This window comes from Sus scrofa, chromosome 10 (assembly GCF_054392235.1).
Source record: "Sus scrofa isolate SSC_HxYL_T2T_F1_AM1 chromosome 10, Sscrofa_HxYL_maternal_Yorkshire_Landrace_v2.0, whole genome shotgun sequence".
NCBI classification, from domain to species: Eukaryota; Metazoa; Chordata; class Mammalia; order Artiodactyla; family Suidae; genus Sus; species Sus scrofa.
This window is the reverse complement of record NC_139392.1, coordinates 50156035-50173433: the sequence shown is the minus strand read 5'-3', so window position 1 is coordinate 50173433 and position 17399 is coordinate 50156035. Positions and strand designations below refer to the sequence as shown.

At 40.0% G+C, this 17399-nt stretch overlaps 1 protein-coding gene across 5 annotated transcripts in view; it reads right to left on the bottom strand.

The window, feature by feature from the left end:
• LOC110258406 (protein FAM240B-like) overlaps positions 1-17399 on the bottom strand; it is a 134717-nt gene that overhangs the window by 17325 nt on the left and 99993 nt on the right. The window contains exon 1 of one of the 5 annotated variants that reach the window (XM_084979680.1): positions 7382-7703. The exons of the other annotated variants lie outside the window; for them this stretch is intronic. Within the exon in view, the coding sequence (XP_084835806.1) occupies positions 7382-7603 (222 nt within the window). The 5' untranslated portion in view covers positions 7604-7703. Of the gene's footprint in view, positions 1-7381; positions 7704-17399 lie in introns of those variants that run through there. 5 annotated transcript variants of the gene reach the window in all.

Genomic DNA, 17399 nt, shown 5'->3' with positions numbered 1-17399 from the left:
ACAGCTCCAATTAGACCCCTTGCCTGGGAACCACCATATGCTGCAGGTGTGGCCCTAAAAAAGACAAAAAAAAAAAAAAACCCCAAAACCTCAAAATGCCCATCCATCCCACTCCCTCCCCTTTCCCCAGTGGGAACCCCAAGTCTGCTCTCCTTGGCCATGATCTGTTTCTGGTTTTGTTTTTGTTTTTTGGATAGGATCATCAGCTCCATATTTTAGATTCCACAAATAAGTGACATCATATGGTATTTGTCTTTTTCTTTCTGGCTTACTTTACTTAGTATGAGAGCCTCTAATTACATCCCTGTTGCTGGAAATGACATTAGTTTGTCTTTTTTATGGCTGAGTAACATTTCATTGTATATATGTACCACATCTTCTTAATCCATTCATCTGTTGATGGATATTTAGGTTGTTTCCATGTGCTGGCTATTTTGAATAGTGCTGCTATGAACATAGGGATGCACGCATCTTTTTCAATGAAAATTTTGTCTGGATATATGCCCAGCAGTGGAACTGCTGGATCATATGGTAGTTCTATATTTGGTTTCCTGAGATACCTCCATCTGTTTTCCATAGTGGTTGTACCAATTTACACTCCCACCAACAGTGAAGGAGGATACCTTTTCCTCCATATTTTTCTCCAGAATTTGTTATTTCTTGACTTGTTAATGATGGCCATTCTGAGTGGTGTGAGGTGACACCTCATTGTAGTTTTGACTTGCATTTCTCTAATAATTAGTGATACTGAGCATTTTTTCTTATGCTTGTTGGCCATCCATATGTCTTTGGAAAAATGTCTATTTAGATCTTCTGCTTATTTTTTACTTGGGTTGTTTGTCCTTTTGTTGTTGAGTTGCATGAGTTGTTTGTACATTTTGGAGATTAAGCCCTTTGCTGTTGGATTGTTGACAGAGTTTTTTCTCCCATTTTTTTTTTTGTTGTATTTTTGTTTTTTTAATGGTTTCCTTTGCTGTGTAAAAGCTTTTGAGTTTGATTAGGTCTCAATGGTTTGTGTCTTTATCATAATTATTCTAGGAGGTGGATCAAATAAGAAGTTCCTGTGATTTATGTCAAAGAGCATTCTGCCTATGTTTTCATCTAGGAGTTTTATAGTATCTGGCCTTATATTTAATCCATTTTGAGTTTATTTTTGTAATGGTGTTAGTGTTCTTTCATTCTTTTAAATGTAGCTTTCCAGTTTTCCCAGCGCATTTTATTGGAGAGACTATCTTTCCTCCATTGTATGTTCTGTCCTCCTTTGTCATAGATTAATTGACCATAGGTACCTAGGTTTATTTCTGGGCTTTCCATCCAGTTCCATTGGTCTCTATATTTCTGTTTTTGTGCCAGTACCATATTGTTTTGATGACTGTAGCTTTGTAGCATTGTCTGAAGTCAGGAAGCTTGATTCCTCCATTTTGCTTTTCTTTTTCAATATTGCTTTGGCTGTTCACTCTTGTGTTTCCATACAAATTTTGAAGTATTCTGTTCTAGTTCTGTGAATAATCTCTTTGGTAATTTGATAGGGATTCCACTGAATCTGTAGATTGCCTTGGGTAGTATAATCATTTTGACAATATTGATTCTTTCAATCCAAAGCATATTATAGCTTTCCACCTGTTTGTGTCATCTTTGATTTCTTTCATCAACATTTTATAGTTTTCAGAGAATAGGTCTTTTGTCTCTTTAGGTAAGTTTCTTCCTAGGTATTCTTTTTGATGAAATTATAAATGGGATGGTTTCTCTGATTTCTCTTTCTGTTCTTTCATTATTAGTATATAGAAATGCAATTGATTTCTGTGTATTAAATATGTAGCCTGCAACTTTGCCAAATTCATTGATGAGTTCTAATAGTTTTCTGGGGCTGTCTTTTTTTTTTTTTTTTGATAGGCAAGAAATAGATTTATTGAGATAGGATGCTTGTGAGAGATGCAAGTGGGCAGGCATGGAAGCTCTGCCTCTAGTGTTATCTTTAGGGGTTTCTAGGTATAGCATCCTGTCGTCTGCAAATAGTGATAGTTTTACTTTTTCTTTTCCAATTTGGATTCTTTTTATTTCTTCTTCTTCTCTGATTGCCACGGCTAGGACTTCCAAAACTACGTTGAATAACGGTGGTGAAAGTGGACATCCTTGTCTTGTTTCTGATTAGCAGATTTGAGTATTCTGTAAAGATTTTTTTTTTTCCCTAGGAACTCATTCTTTTATTTTATTTTTTTTCCCACTCCTTCTCTTTTTCCTCCTAGACCAATATTCTAGTTATCTGATAATTTCTGTAGCCATAACTGACTTGGACAAAACTGTGCCAGGATAATGTCAAGGGCACTGTGCCCTGGAGTTTCTCCAGGCTCTCTCTGATCCCCACCTACATTGTGAAGAGTGGAGCAGAGTCCATCCTGCAGCCTAATGGGAGCACATGCTTTATCTTTTGAGGGCATACATCCCATTTATTTTCCATCCTTGGATAATGGATTCAGTACACAGATTGCTAATAAATTCCTACTCACTTGATATTGAAAGAGTTGTCAATAAAAGCATAGATCAGTTTTTTAAAGAATATATCAGATTCAAAATTTTCATTCATAAAACTAGAGTATGGGATGAGTGTAATTAGGTTTCCTGTGGATTTAATTCAAGTTGCAGGAGGAGTTCCCATCATGGCTCAGCAGAAACGAATCTATTATCCATGAGGAAACAGGTTCAGTCCTTGGCCTCACTCAGTGGATTAAGGATCTGGCATTGCCTTGAGCTGTGGTGTAGGTCACAGATGTGGCTCAGATCCCATGTTGCTATGGATGTGGTGTAGCCCAGTGGCTACAGCTCTGATTTGACCCCTAGCTGAGAACTTCCATCTGTGGCTCTAAAAAGACACACTCACACATGAATTCAAGTTGTGGAAAACTAAGGCCTCTCAGTTTCCTGATGTGACCTCCACCTGTGTAAATGCTAGAAAAGAAAATAGCACTAGCTTTGAATGGGGAGGAAGATGTTAATGCAGATTTGCAATTTAGGTGGACAAAAGGTAATGCAAGACTGATTTTCACATTCTTTTAATGGAAAATGTTCTTAAAAATTCAGGAGTTCCCATAGTGGCTCAATGGTTAACCAATCCGACTAGGAACCATGAGGTTGCGGGTTTGATCCCTGGCCTAGCCCAGTGGGTTAAGGATCTGGCATTGCCATGAGCTGTATTGTAGGTCGCAGAATCAGCTCGGATCTGGCGTTGCTGTGGCTCTGGTGTAGGCCGGCGGCTACAGCTCCAATTAGACCCTTAGCCTGAGAATCTCCATATGCCGTGGGTGCAGCCATAGAAAAGACAAAAAGACAGAAAAAAAAAAAATTCAAAGCTCATATTAGGTATCCAGTGTTCAGAGAAAGTATAGTTTGGTCAAATAGGAACTCACTACATTTTTTTCTTGAAATTTAGAATTAATACTTTATTCTAAAAAGATTTTCATTAAAAAAAAAAAAAGAGGCCTATTCAGGAATGCAGACTGCTCACATCATCCCATCATTTCACCTTCATTTTATTTGGAAAAAAAATGTGGTTTAGATATGAAAGGAGGATTTATTCTAAGACAGCATAGTTGTGTAATTGTGAATTAGGTTAAGAGAAACAGCTGAAAGCAGAGTGGTGTCTACACACCCAAGGAATGAATTAAATCAGAGTAAGTCCAAAGGAAATCAGGCAGAAGGCTTTGAAGAATCTGAAGCATGGTGGCTCTGTTTCCTGTTCTCTTTGAGTAAGGAAGCATTTTCGGGGCTTCAGGAGGGCTTCAGGAGAGGTTGAACTTGGATGCTTTCAGGGGCAAGCAAGGTGCTGTTCACTCATGAAGGAGTGAAGCTACTGGACCTGAGCAACAGGAAGCAGGGGGCAGGGAGCAATGAGCACACATTTTGCTTCAAGACATTACATTGAAGGACAGGAACACTGTGATTACAAAAAAAAAAAAAAAAAAAAAAAAGAGGGTTTTTGGCTATATGCAGTCCAATGGCTCCCTAGTTCCTCTTAAGTGGTGCTTTCTCTATCTACAGCTTTAGCCTGTGTCTTTCTTCCTTAGTGTAGGATTTAAGGCTTCTTCAAGGAGATAAAACTCAAAAAGCCTCCAGCTGAGATAAGAATTACCAGGCCCTTAGCATCCCTCCTGTCTCAGTGTAATGGGTACAATGATCCAAAGGATCTCCCTACCCCAGCAACTTAGCCTACTCCTTCCTGCCCCCGATAGGAAAGGTATGTGGCCCATGCCTTACCCAACCCCTATAGGGGTAATACACACCCCCAACCAACCAGCAAGTGTATCCAAAGACCCCATCCTTCCCCAACCAATCAGCAGGTCAATAGGTGCATGGTGAGACTCTCCTCTCTCTCCTTTGTCTCCAGGCTATAAAACAGACATGACCATGCATCTCCCTGATTATCAAGAAGTCAGCCCACTGTGTTAACAGTGTCTCTTGCCTCAATAAACTTGTCTTTTCTATACCTTGCTTTGAATCCAGAAAATTCCTTTTCCACCCACATGCATACACCATGACACATAGCTTTTCTCAAAAACCTCCTCCCCAGGCTTTCCCTGCAGGGCATCCTGAACTATTTCACTTTCTCCCTGCCTCCCTCTTCCTACCAGTCTCCTTGAGCAGCCACTTTCCTGCCTCCAAACCTGAGGGTGAAAATACCATCTTCACTGGCCAGACTGGCTCTTGCTCTCATCCTAGCAGCAACTGGGATTGAAACTTTACACCAAGCCTCACCTCACCCACCAGAGGACTGCAGACACAACCGCCTGCCAAATACTACTTTGGTTCCCGCCTCACTCATCAGGCCTATAAGCTCTGCTCTGACATCCACGATGGCCAGGGCGCTAAGAGGGAGGACAGAGGACAGTTGTCACTATTGTGACTTTGGGCAATAAGCTTTTGAGTGCTCTGAGCCCCAGTTTGCTTATCCATGAAGTGGAGCTTAAATGTGACAAAAGAGAGGAAATCACCTAGTACTGCCAATGTATTGGCATTACTCAGTGTATGTGATTATAAGATCTGACCATGAGGGTTACAAATATAGCATCCTAGATGATGTAAAGGTGAAACATCACCAAGAGCTTTTGTTAAAGTGTTCTCTGTACACTTTTTCCCCAAATTTTCATCACTAACACAATACATGCTTGCCCTCAGGGAGCTCAGAGTCTTATCCCTGATAAGAGGTCAACAATGTTAACTGAATTTGAACCATCTCCTAAAGAAGCTCTCATTGTCTTTATACACAGTATTAAATGCTGTATATTCAGAACATATTAAGGTTTATTTGTCTGTGTTGCTGAGCTGTCAGAAATAGAATACCTTAGATTTTATCAGTTGGACTCTGTACAGAGAACACTTTAGCAAAAGGTCTTGGTGATGTTTCACTCTTATATCACTTAAGATGTTACATTTGGGGATCCTTGTGGTCAGGTACTTTTTTTTTTTTTTTTTTTTTTTTAGAGCTGCACCTGTGGCATATGGAGGTTCCCAGGCTAGGGGTTGAATCAGAGATGTAGCCATTAGCCTACATCATAACCACAGCAAAGCCAGATTCAAGCCATGTCTGTGACCTACACCACAGCTCATGGCAATGCCAGATCCTTAACCCACTGAACAAGGCCAGGGATCAAACCTGTGTCCTCATGGTTACTAGTCAGATTCATTTCTGCTGAGTCATGATGGGAACTCCCTTGTGGTCAGATCTTATAATCACATACATTGAATGATGCCCAATTTGTTTAAAAAATGATTGTTTTACCAAAGGTGACAGTTGACACTCTGCTAAAGATTCGACTCAATCTCATGTTATTTCATAATCTAATTGCTTGTTTTCCTGGAAACTTCTGGAAAACTTGAATTTCAGCATTTAGGATCATGACCACTTATAAGAACTTCTCTAAGAGGAAATGCATTTTGATTTAGATGAGCTATGCTACTCCACCTCCTTTTTCACTTGTTTTATGTCTGTAGCCTCATATACTGTGCTCACTGTGAGCAGTGTGTTGGTAGCTGGTATTGTCCCCTTTGTAGCTTCAAGAAACAGAATTGACAGTCATTTTAACAAACATCAAGATGAATCAAAGAACAGAAAATAAAAGTTGTCATTTTCCTTAGGGGTACTGACATAAAACCTAAGCACTGGCAGTTACTTTTGCTGCATCTTCACATGGTCCAGGCAGAGAAACTCATTAACTATGTATGTGATGCTGGATAAGGATGAAAAGGCATTACTTTCCTAATTGTTCTCTGAGTGGGGTCAGGAAGAAGGGAAAGCCACTGTGATTTCCTGTGGGATGAATCAGTGATGCTTTTATAGTCATAGGAATAAGAATTGCTAAGGAATGTCCAGATACATAAACCCATCAGGTACCTGAAACCTCCTTAGTCATTCTTAAAGGTCTTTGAGATTAAGATCCTATTTTTCACTGAGGACATTTTCAAACTCAGGTGTCTCCATTATGTTCTTGTGAAATTGATTTTTTTTAAGAAATCCAAGTTTAGGTCTTTACACTCCATGCTTCTAAATTTCAATTTGCTATTTTTATCCCATGGTATATGCAGATTAGAAGGGAATAGACTTCTCAGATAAATCTACCCATTTTCTTTTTCTTTCTTTCTTTTTTTTTTTTTGGTGTCTTTTTGGCATTTCTTGGGCCGCTCTCACAGCACATGGAGGTTCCCAGGCTAGGGGTCGAATCGGAGCTGTAGCCGCTGGCCCACGCCAGAGCCACAGCAAAGTGGGATCCGAGCCGAGTCTGCAAACTGCACCACAGCTCACGGCAACATGGGATACTTAACCCACTGAACAAAGGCAGGGATCGAACCTCCGACCTCATGGTTCCTAGTTGGATTCATTAACCACTGTGCCACGACAGGAACTCAAACAATTTCTTTCAATGTCTTTTTGGTTCTCTGTAATCCTGAGATTCCTTTTTTTTTTTTTTTTTTTTTTTTTTTTTTGGCCATACCCATAGCACACAGAAGTTTCTGGGCCAGGGATCCACCCCAAGACATGGCAGCAACCTGAGAAGCTGCAGTGACAATGCTGGATCCTCAACCTGCTGACACAAGAAAACTCCAGTCACAAGAGTCTTTAAGAATATAGGCTAATTTCTTTTTGTTCACTCTTAGATAGGTGTGTTTTCTTCCACCCTCAATGGGTCAAAATTCAGGAACAACAGTTTTATTTATTTATTTATTTGGGGGTGAAGGAGAAAAAGATTTATTGCTTGTCCAGGCAAAGGAGGCCACAGCGGGTTAATGCCTTAAAGACTGTGCCCTCCTCGGGAGAAATTGGGAGGTGGTTTTATAATTTTGGAGTGAAACGTAGGGCCATTAATAAGGATCAGCATAGATGAAAGCTTACATTATTTTTCAAAGCTGCTGTTAAGTGGTCCCAGCATTGGTTCTGATGATCCTTCTTTTGAAATGAAGAATACTTCATCAACTGCTTCCTTCTGTTGAGGGTTTCAGTTCTGTGGAAGGGCTTAAATATATTGTTATATATATTCCTTGAGGAGGAATCAAGACCCTGCCCCAAGGCTGCACTATTTATTGTCTCTTGACTGTTCCTCCCTGGTCTCTGCATCCCCTCCCTTCCCTGATCAGTAACTGTTTGAACCTGCTTTTTGGATCTCAGAGAAAGTCATGGAGGCTGAAACCCATTCCCCTAAAACAAGAAATGGGGGTCACAGAAAACTTGTGTGTCCAGGAGCCCCACAGGGTCCTGCTTGGTTTCATATCCACCCCCCCCCCACATTGGTACTTCTCAATCTTGAGGAGAACAGATGTTAGACAAGAGAATGTTCATTTTGGATAGAGAGGTTAATCATAAACTCAGCAGAGGTACTCAGTTTTAGGGGAACTTGGTTTTAAATCTGAAACCAAGCAGGGCCCTGCAGGCTCCTGGGCACACAAGCCTTTCTGCATCCCCCATTTCTTGTTTTAGAGAATACACTTCAGCCTCCATGACCTTCCCTGGGTTCCAAAGGGCAGGTTCAAACAGTTGCTCATCAGGGAAGGGAGGGGATACAGAGACCCCAGGGAGGAGCAGTCAAGAAACAATAGTGCAGCCTTGGGGGCAGGGTCCTGGTCCCTCCTCAAAGAACATCTTTGAGCTCTTCTGCAGAACTAAACCCCCCAACACATGGAAGATGTTAATGAAGCATTCCTTATTCTGGGAAGAAGACCACCAGACCACTGAACACCAGCTTTGAAAACAATGCAAGCTTGCCTCTATCCTGATCCTTATCTGTGGCCCTGTTTTTCACTCCTCAAACTATAAAACCACCTCCCCATCTCTCCTTAGGGTGGCACAGTCTTTGAGGCATTAGCCTGCTGTGACCCTCCTTTGCCTGGCAAAGCAATAAAGCTATTATTTCTCCTTCACCCAAAACTCTGTTTCCACATTTCTATTTGGCACCAGTGAGCAGAGGTTGAATTACGGCAACAAATCCCCATTTCTGTTTTATCTTTCTCCAAGTCTTTCAGGGAATGGGGTGATGTCTGCTCTGGCTACTTCCTGCTGAGATGGGGCACAGTCCTGCCTCAATTTGGGGAATACAAGAACAGCAAATTTAAGTAACTATCATGGCCATAACTTCACACAAATAATTTTCCCATAATTAACACTTAGGAATCTCTTGTAATTCCCAACCTTTAAAAACATGTACTGGAGTTCCCACTGTGGTGCAACAGGATGTATGGGATTTCTGTAGTGCCAGAACACAGGTTTGATCATCGGCCTAGAACAGTGGGTTAAATGATCTGGTGTTGCCACAACTGCAGCAAAAGTTGCAACTGAACCTTAGATCTGATTCCTGGCCTGGGAGATCCATATGCTATGGGGTGGCAAAAAAAAAAAAAAAAAAAAAAAAATCTAGAGAGAGTGAGCCAGAGTGAGCGAGAGAGAAATATATATCATGTTTACTACATTTATTTTTGGTTTGCCCAATGTTGAAAAAAATATGGATACAGAGAGATAATTCTCCTCTTTAAGATAAATAATAGGGTAAAGTGCATTGGTATTGGCAACTGGTGTTAAACTCTGAGATGACAAAAAGGAGTAGAAATGAAGTTCAAGTATGAAGTGAGCTCTTGTCCCCACTAAGGGGCCAGAGAAAACCTGCTGCCATGCCTTCACCTACTAGCTGATGGGCTGCTAGTCTGTGATCTCTGGATTATTTTTATGCTCTCTATTGAGTATTTACGGAATACTTTCATTCTCCAAAATGCTTTGTATCTTGAATTCATTTCTCACAACACTATCCTTATGTACATTAGACAGAGGAGGTGCAAAGAGAAAAGCCATGGCCCCAGATCACCTCATCTATGGTGATGCAGCTGGAATTCAAACTCTACCCAGCTCCAAAGCCTGTGCTCATCCCTCTCACACTACCTGGTCAGCCCATCAAACAGATGGAAGCTCATGGGAAATACAAGAAACATATGCCCTGGTTCAATCGGTTCTGAGTGATATGCAAACCATCAAGTCTTTATCAAGGCAGAACTGGATTAATTTTGTCCAAGGTTATTTTATGCTTATTCCATGAAGACAAACTTCCCTTCTTCTCAAATATCTCTGTGAGAGGTACCCACTCTTATCAGTTTTCTGTGCACCAAGATAGGAACTAAAACACACAACCACACAAACTAAAGGCACTCTCCCCCACCCCACGTAATTGTTGATCCCATAATCTGGAAATTCTGCCATTACAAGTGTCAGGGGACACAGCTTTCACTTCATCTCCTCTAAGGTGGCCCTTCTCACTCATAGTGAAAATGATGTTCCAGCAGCAGATGTTAAGATGACTATAACTAACCTTGGCTCAGAAATATTTTGATGGGTTTCTCCTCCCATCCCAGACAGAGAGTAATGTAAGTTTTCTTCCCTTCACCTCCTTTGCAGATGAAGTTGGAGCATTATGTGAAAGCACTTGTCCTCAGTTTAGCACTTTGTTGGAAAACATTTTCTCTTTAACCTTTCCTCCAAAATTCAGACAGGCAATTTGAATTTAATTATTGAGCTCCTCTCCCTAATTTTCCCTCCAATTAATGTCCTTCAAAGCCACTTCAGCTTTTCCCCCACTGCATGGTATGTGTCTTAATAAATCTCTTGGTAAAAGTCTTAATAAAAGGCGCAGGTGAAAGAAAAGACTGCTTGGGGCAGTATAGGTCAATTTTGAAATAGCTGACATTTTTAAGTAAAACAAGACTAATAAGGAGTTCCTTCCATGGCACAGTGGAAACAATCTGACTAGGACCCATGAGGTTGTGGGTTTGATCCCTGGCCTCACTCAGGGGGTTAAGGATCTGGCATTGCCATAAGCTGTGGTGTAGATCACAGATGTGGCTCAGATCTGGCATTGCTGTGGCTGTGGTGAAGGCTGGTGGCTACAGCTCTGATTAGACCTCTAGTCTGGAAACTTCCATATGTCACAGGTGCAGCCCTGAAAAAGGACAAAAAGACAAAAAAAAAAAAAAAAAAAAAAGAAGACTAATAAGGAAAAAATTCTTATATTGAATGTGTCCATTATAACTCAGCCCTGCTCTTTCCTCTGGGGTTTATCTGAATTAATTGGAACAACACCAAGGTGTGAAGGAAAGACACCAACAGTTATTGGCAAGTAACTAGCAATTAAGTAAAGAAGTGGCCTTGAGTCTGAGGCAGGTGGTAGATGGGCCCCTGGGTGAGAACAGGTGGGACCTAGGCTGAGTAAAACAGGCCTAGCTTCTCTCTGACACCTCAAAGGAGAAAGTTAATTGCAAGATCTGAGCTCTGCTGGAGTAGAAAGATTAGATGACCCCTTCAATCACTCCTGGGGTCAAGGAGAGCTCCCCAATTACACATGCACTATAAGATTCCTAGGGGTTAAAGTGGGAGGGGGCATCAGGCCATAACAAGTCCTAATACCATCCTGTCACCCTTTACTATGGAATCTATTTTTGCCCAAAGATGTATACACATATCAGGGAGGGTCCTGTGTCCAGTCAGATGTGAGAAATGAAACAAGATAATTGGACAAAGGTAAACAAAGTCCCAGAAGAACTGTGGTATAGAAGTGATTTAAATCACCTCTCCGGTGCACTCCTCACTCAGGGGGACACCTGTACCCACACTCATCTTTGCTTCTGACTTAAATAAATAAACTACTATTCTGTGTGCTCTCCCACATGTCGTACTGTAACTCTGACAGGTATAAACTTTATACCTGTTTTCACAGTCTTTGCCTCCTTGAAAGAGTCTTTCTTTCAACAGGGGGCAAAAATCAGGGCATTTCTGCAGTTAGCCCCAGTTTAATCTAGTGGCTAGTAGTTAGGGTTCTTGGTTTTCAACCAGGCTGCCCAAGTTCAATTCCTGAGCAGAAAATTAAGATCTTGCTCCAAGCTATCACTCACTGTCATTTCTCCAAGATCAAGTCCCTGTGACCTTGGGAAATGTATAACCAACATTTTTAAAGCTTATGTTTCACACACACACACACACAAAAGATGGTCTGAGAACTAAATGAGATTAGTATCCAAAACACATAACATAATATCTGGTCCATGGGAAAACACTCATTATTCTCATCTATATTAAAATTAGTGACCTGCATCAAGTACAGTACCAATGTTATCTCATTTAATTCTCAGAACACTGTGGTAGGTTTTTATTATTTCCATATTTGTGGATGAGAAAGTGAGTTTGAGAGGTTAAGTGACTTACAACCAGTCCCAGAGTTAACAAGGGAGAAAGCCAGGAATTTGGCCCAGGCCTGTAGATGTCATGGTCTCTGGGCTGTTCACTCACTGGGTGTCAGTATCACCCAGAAGTAACAGCAAGAAAGAATCATGCTTTGCATTTGCTAATGAGATCTTGAAAATTATCTATTTCAGCATATCAATAGCTCTGGGAACCAGGTGTTAATATTTTCCATTGACATACAGAAAGCCAGGCTTAGAAGTTTTAAATTTCAGGTTAAATCACAGAACGAGTAAATGCTGGTGCTGAACTCTGAACTTAGGCTGTTTCCAAAGGTCCTCACATCACCTCCCTCAGTTTGAACCACTTTCCCCACTAGAGGGGAATGTTCCCCTGTCCTAGAAAAAATAAAGACCCATTACTATCGGTAATCAGAGAATATAATTATTCTCTGCAAGGTCATTGGTTGAACTCCTCCAGGTCCAACTGATGCATTATCCTAATAAGGGCCCTCCCAGAACAAAGGGAAGGCAACGTGCACAACCAGCATCTGTGTACGCATTCAAAACTTTGTGGCAATATGACATAATCAGTATCCATGTGAAACTTTGCAGCATAGACCATCCAACCAGAATTTACAGAATGTATGTTATCTCATAAGGGGGACAAAGGGACCAAAGTGTAAAAGAAAAATAACAGAGGGTATATAAGACAGTGCCCTGCTGTGTTCAGGCTCAGCCTTTGGGTATGAATCCACTGAGCCAGTGCTGGCATGAATAAATGATGCTTCCTGGCAAAAAGCCTCAGTGTCCCATTCTTTGTATGAGAATCCTGCAACACTAAGAGGCCCTGTGCCTCTGTAGGGTTGAACTGGGAGCCTTGGCAACTAGATTAGAAATAATCTTGTAACATTTCAAGGGTCTTGCAAGATGGTGGGAGAGTAAGAGAACATGCTCACCCTCTCCCACAAACACATAAAAAAATAAAAAAAAAAAACCACATCTACATGTAAAATGATTCACACAGAATATCAACTGAATGCTGGCAGAAGAACTTAAACTTCCAAAAAGGGCAAGAAACTCTTGACAGAACTGCATAGGACAAAAGAAAAAAGAGAGAGAGAGAAAGAAAAGGAATCAGGATGGGTCTAACTGTCCCGTGAGGGATTGTGACAGAAAGGGAACCTACACCCTGGGAAGCCACCTAACCAACGGAAAGATCAGCTGAGTTGGATAGAACTCCAAGAAGCTGAAAAAAGCACAGCAGCAGCTCTGAGATCCAAAAAGCAGAGTGAGAGACTCACAGACCATCTGAACCACTGACACAGACACCACAGACTGAGACACTCAGTGGGGGCTGGGCACTGAGACTTAGGCTCCAGAGTTCAGTCCCAGGGAGTGGGCTGGGGTTGGTCGTGTGGAGAAAACCTAAGAGACTAGGGAGCAGTGTGCTGCTGGCAGGGGGAGTGGTATTCTAAGGGATGGGGAGTGGAAAGCCAAGGCAGAGGGAACCTGGGAGAAGGTCCAGACCTGCAGGAGAGGCAAGGCGCCACTGTTGGGAAGGGGAGAGGAGGAGGGGCAGGCTACCATAGAAAACTCCTTGGGCCCCAGTATGCACGCTTGCCCACCAGATCACAGAGAGCTGAGCACTCCTTCCTGGCACCTGCACCCCGCCTGCATGGATCTGGCCCTGCTGACACCCTTGTGTGCTCCTGGCACCCAAGCCCAGCCTGCACAGATCCAGTCCCACCTTCAAAGAGCCAGCCCTGCCCATACCCTGGACTGTACAAAATTACAGTTTGACTTCCCGAAATTCACAGAAAAAGAAAAACACAAGCACAATGAAGAAGCTCAGAAACCATTCCCAGTTAAAGCAACAGGAGAATTGACCTAAAGCAATCAACAATGAAACAAACCTCTGCAGTCTGACAGACTTTGAGTTCAAAAGGGAAATAGTGAAAATACTGAAGGAATTAAGAGAGGATATGAACAGTAATGCAGATTCCCTCAGAAAAGAGCTAGAAAATATAAGGAGAAGCCAAGATAAACTAGAAAATTCATTTGCAGTGATACAAACTAAGCTAAAGGCAATAAAGACTAGAATGAACAATGCTGAGGAAGGAATTAGTGATACAGAAGATGGAATAATGGAAATCACCGAAACAGGACAGCAGAGAGAAAACCAAATGAAAAAACATGAAAGCAATATAAGAGACCTATGGGATAATATAAAGCGGGCTGATCTATGCATAATAAGAATTCCAGAAGGAGAAGAAAAAGGAAAGGGGATTGAAAATATATTTGACGAAATTATGGCTGAAAACTTTCCAAATCTAAAGGATACTGATATCAAGATACAGGAAGCACAGAGGGCCCCAAATAAGTGGAACCCAAACAGGCACACACCAAGACATATTATAATAAAAATGGTAAAAGTTAAAGATAAAGAGAGGATTCTAAAGGAAGCAAGAGAAAGATAAAGTGTTAATTATAAAGGAACCCCCATAAGGCTATCAGCTGATTTCTCTACAGAAACACTACAGGCCAGGAGGGAGTGGAAAGATATATTTAAAGTGCTGAAAAGAAAAAATCTGCAGCCTAGAATACTCCATCCAGCAAGAATATCATTTAAATAGAAGGGGAAATAAAGAATTCCTCCAACAAACAAAAGCTAAAAGAGTACAGCAATACAAAACCCATTCTAAAAGAAATACTTAAAGGGCTTCTCTAAATTAAAAAAAAAAAAAAAGAGGAAGAACTAGGATGGTGGAAACCACAATTGGAAAACAATCACTTAAATAAGCCAGCATACAGATCCAAACATGAAGATATTAATTAAAAAAAAAAAAACATAAAAATCATACAATGTGGGAAGGGAAGTAAGAAAAATAGGTTCTTTTTCTTTATCTTAATGATGTGTTTGAACCTATATGACTATCAGGCTAAAGTAAGCAGATATAAGAAAATGTTAACATACTTAAAAAAAGGGCAACCACAAATCAAAGCCAAACATTACATTCACAAAAACTGAAAAGGAAAATACTCAAGTATAAAATAAATGGAAACCATCCAACCAAGAAAATGAAGAAAAAAGAAACATAGAGTCAACTGGAAAACAAGGCTTAAAATGGCAATAAATACATATCTATCAATAATCACCTTAAATGTCAATGGAATGAATATTCCAATCAAAAGACACAGAGTGGTTGATTGGATAAAAAAGCAAAAACCTTCAATCTGCTGCCTATAAGATATTCACCTTAGGGCAAAAGATACACATAGATTGAAAGTGAGGGGATGCGAAAAGATATTTCATGCCAACGGACAAGAAAGGAAAGCAGGAGTAGCAATACTCATGTCAGACAAAATAGACTTTAAAATGAAGGCCATAGAGAAAGACAAAGAAGGACACTATTTAATGGTTAAAGGATCCACTCAAGAAGAGGATATTACAATCATCAATATATATGCCCCTAATATAGGAGCACCCAGATATCTACAGGAAATATTAACAGACATGAAGGGAGAAATTGATGGGAATACAATCATAGTAGGAGATTTTAACACCCCACTCACATCAATGGACAGATCCTATAGACAGAAAATCAATAAAGCAACAGAGATCCTAAAGAAAACAATAGAAAAGTTAGACTTAATTGACATTTTCAGGACATTGAATCCAAAAAGATCAGAATATACATTCTTCTCAAGTGCACATGGAACATTCTCAAGAATTGATCACATATTAGGGCACAAAGCTAACCTCAACCAATTTAAGAGTATAGAAATTATTTCAAGTATCTTCTCTGACCACAATGGCATGAAACTAGAAATCAACCACAGGGAAAGAAATGAGGAAAAAACGTATTACATGGAGACTAAACAACATGTTACTAAAAAACCAATGGGTCAATAAGGAAATCAAGAAGGAAAAAAAAAATACTTCAAGACAAATGATAATGAAGACACAACCACTCAAAATCTATGGGATGCCACAAAAGCAGTACTCAGGGGGAAGTTCACAGCAATACAGGCCTTCCTCAAAAAAGAAGAAAAATCTCAAAGTGACAACTTAACCCACTACCTAAATGAATTAGAGAAAGAAGAAGAGCAACAACAACAAAAAAAGCTAAAGTCAGCTGAAGGAAGGGAATCACAAAGATCAAAGAGGAAATCAATAAAATAAAGATTCAAAAAACAATAGACAAAATCAATCAAATCGAGAGCTGGTTCTTTGAAAAGGTAAACGAAATTGACAAACCTCTGGCTAGACTCACCAAGAAGATGAGAGAAAAAAGCCAAATAAACAAAATAAGAAATTAAAAAGGAGAAATCACAACAGATACTGTTGAAATACAAAAAACCATGCAAGGATACTATGAACAATTATATGCCAACAAATTTGACAATCTGGAAGAAATGGACAACTTTCTAGAGTCTTAGAACCTGCCAAAACTGAATCAAGAAGAAACAGACCAACTGAACAGACCAATCACTAGAAATGAAATTGAGTATGTCATAAAAACACTCCCTACAAATAAAAATGCAGGACTAGATGGCTTCACAGGTGAATTCTACCAAACATATAGAGGAACTTATACCCATCCTCCTTAAACTTTTCCAAAAGGTTGAAGAAGGAACACTCCCAAAGACGTTCTATGATGCCACCATCACCTTAATTCCAAAATTAGACAAAGATACCACCAAAAAAGAAAACTATTGACCAATATCTTTGATGAATATAGACACAAAAATTCTCAACAAAATTTTAGCCAATCAAATCCAACAACACATTGGAAAGATCGTACACCACAACCAGGTAGGATTCATCCCAGGTACACAAGGATGGTTCGACATAAGCAAATCAATCAACGTCATGCACCACATTAACAAAAGAAAAGTCAAAAATCACATGATCATCTCAATAGATGCAGAAAAAACATTTGACAAAGTCTAACATCCATTCATGATCAAAGCTCTCGCCAAAGTGGGTATAGAGGGAACATTCCTGAACATAATCAAAGCCATTTATGACAAACCCACAGGAAATATAATACTCAATGGAGAAAAGCTGAAAGCCTTCCCCCTAAAATCTGGAACAAGACAGGGATGCCCACTCTCACCATTGTTATTCAACATAGTATTAGAAGTCCTAGCCACAGCAATCAGACAAACAAAAGAAATAAAAGGCATCCAAATAGGAAGAGAAGTGGTAAAAAGTCACTGTATGCAGATGACATGATACTATATATAGAAAATCCTAAGGACTCAACCCAAAAACTACTTGAACTGATCAAGAAATTCAACAAGTAGCAGGATATAAGATTAACATTCAGAAATCAGTTGCATTTCTGTATACTAGCAATGAAACATTAGAAAAGGAATATAATAACACAATACATTTCAAAATTGCACCCCCAAAAATCAAATACCTGGGGACACACCTGATCAAAGAGGTAAAGGATTTATATGCTGAGAACTATAAAACATTAATCAAGGAAATTAAAGAAGATGTAAAGAAATTCCAATTGGAAAAATCATATTGTAAAAATGGCCACATTACCCAAAGCAATCTACAGATTCAATGCAATCCCTATCCAATTACCCATGACATTTTTCACAGAACTAGAACAAACAATCCAAAAACTTATATGGAATCACAAGAAACCAGAATTGTCAAAGCAATTCTGAGGAACAAAAAC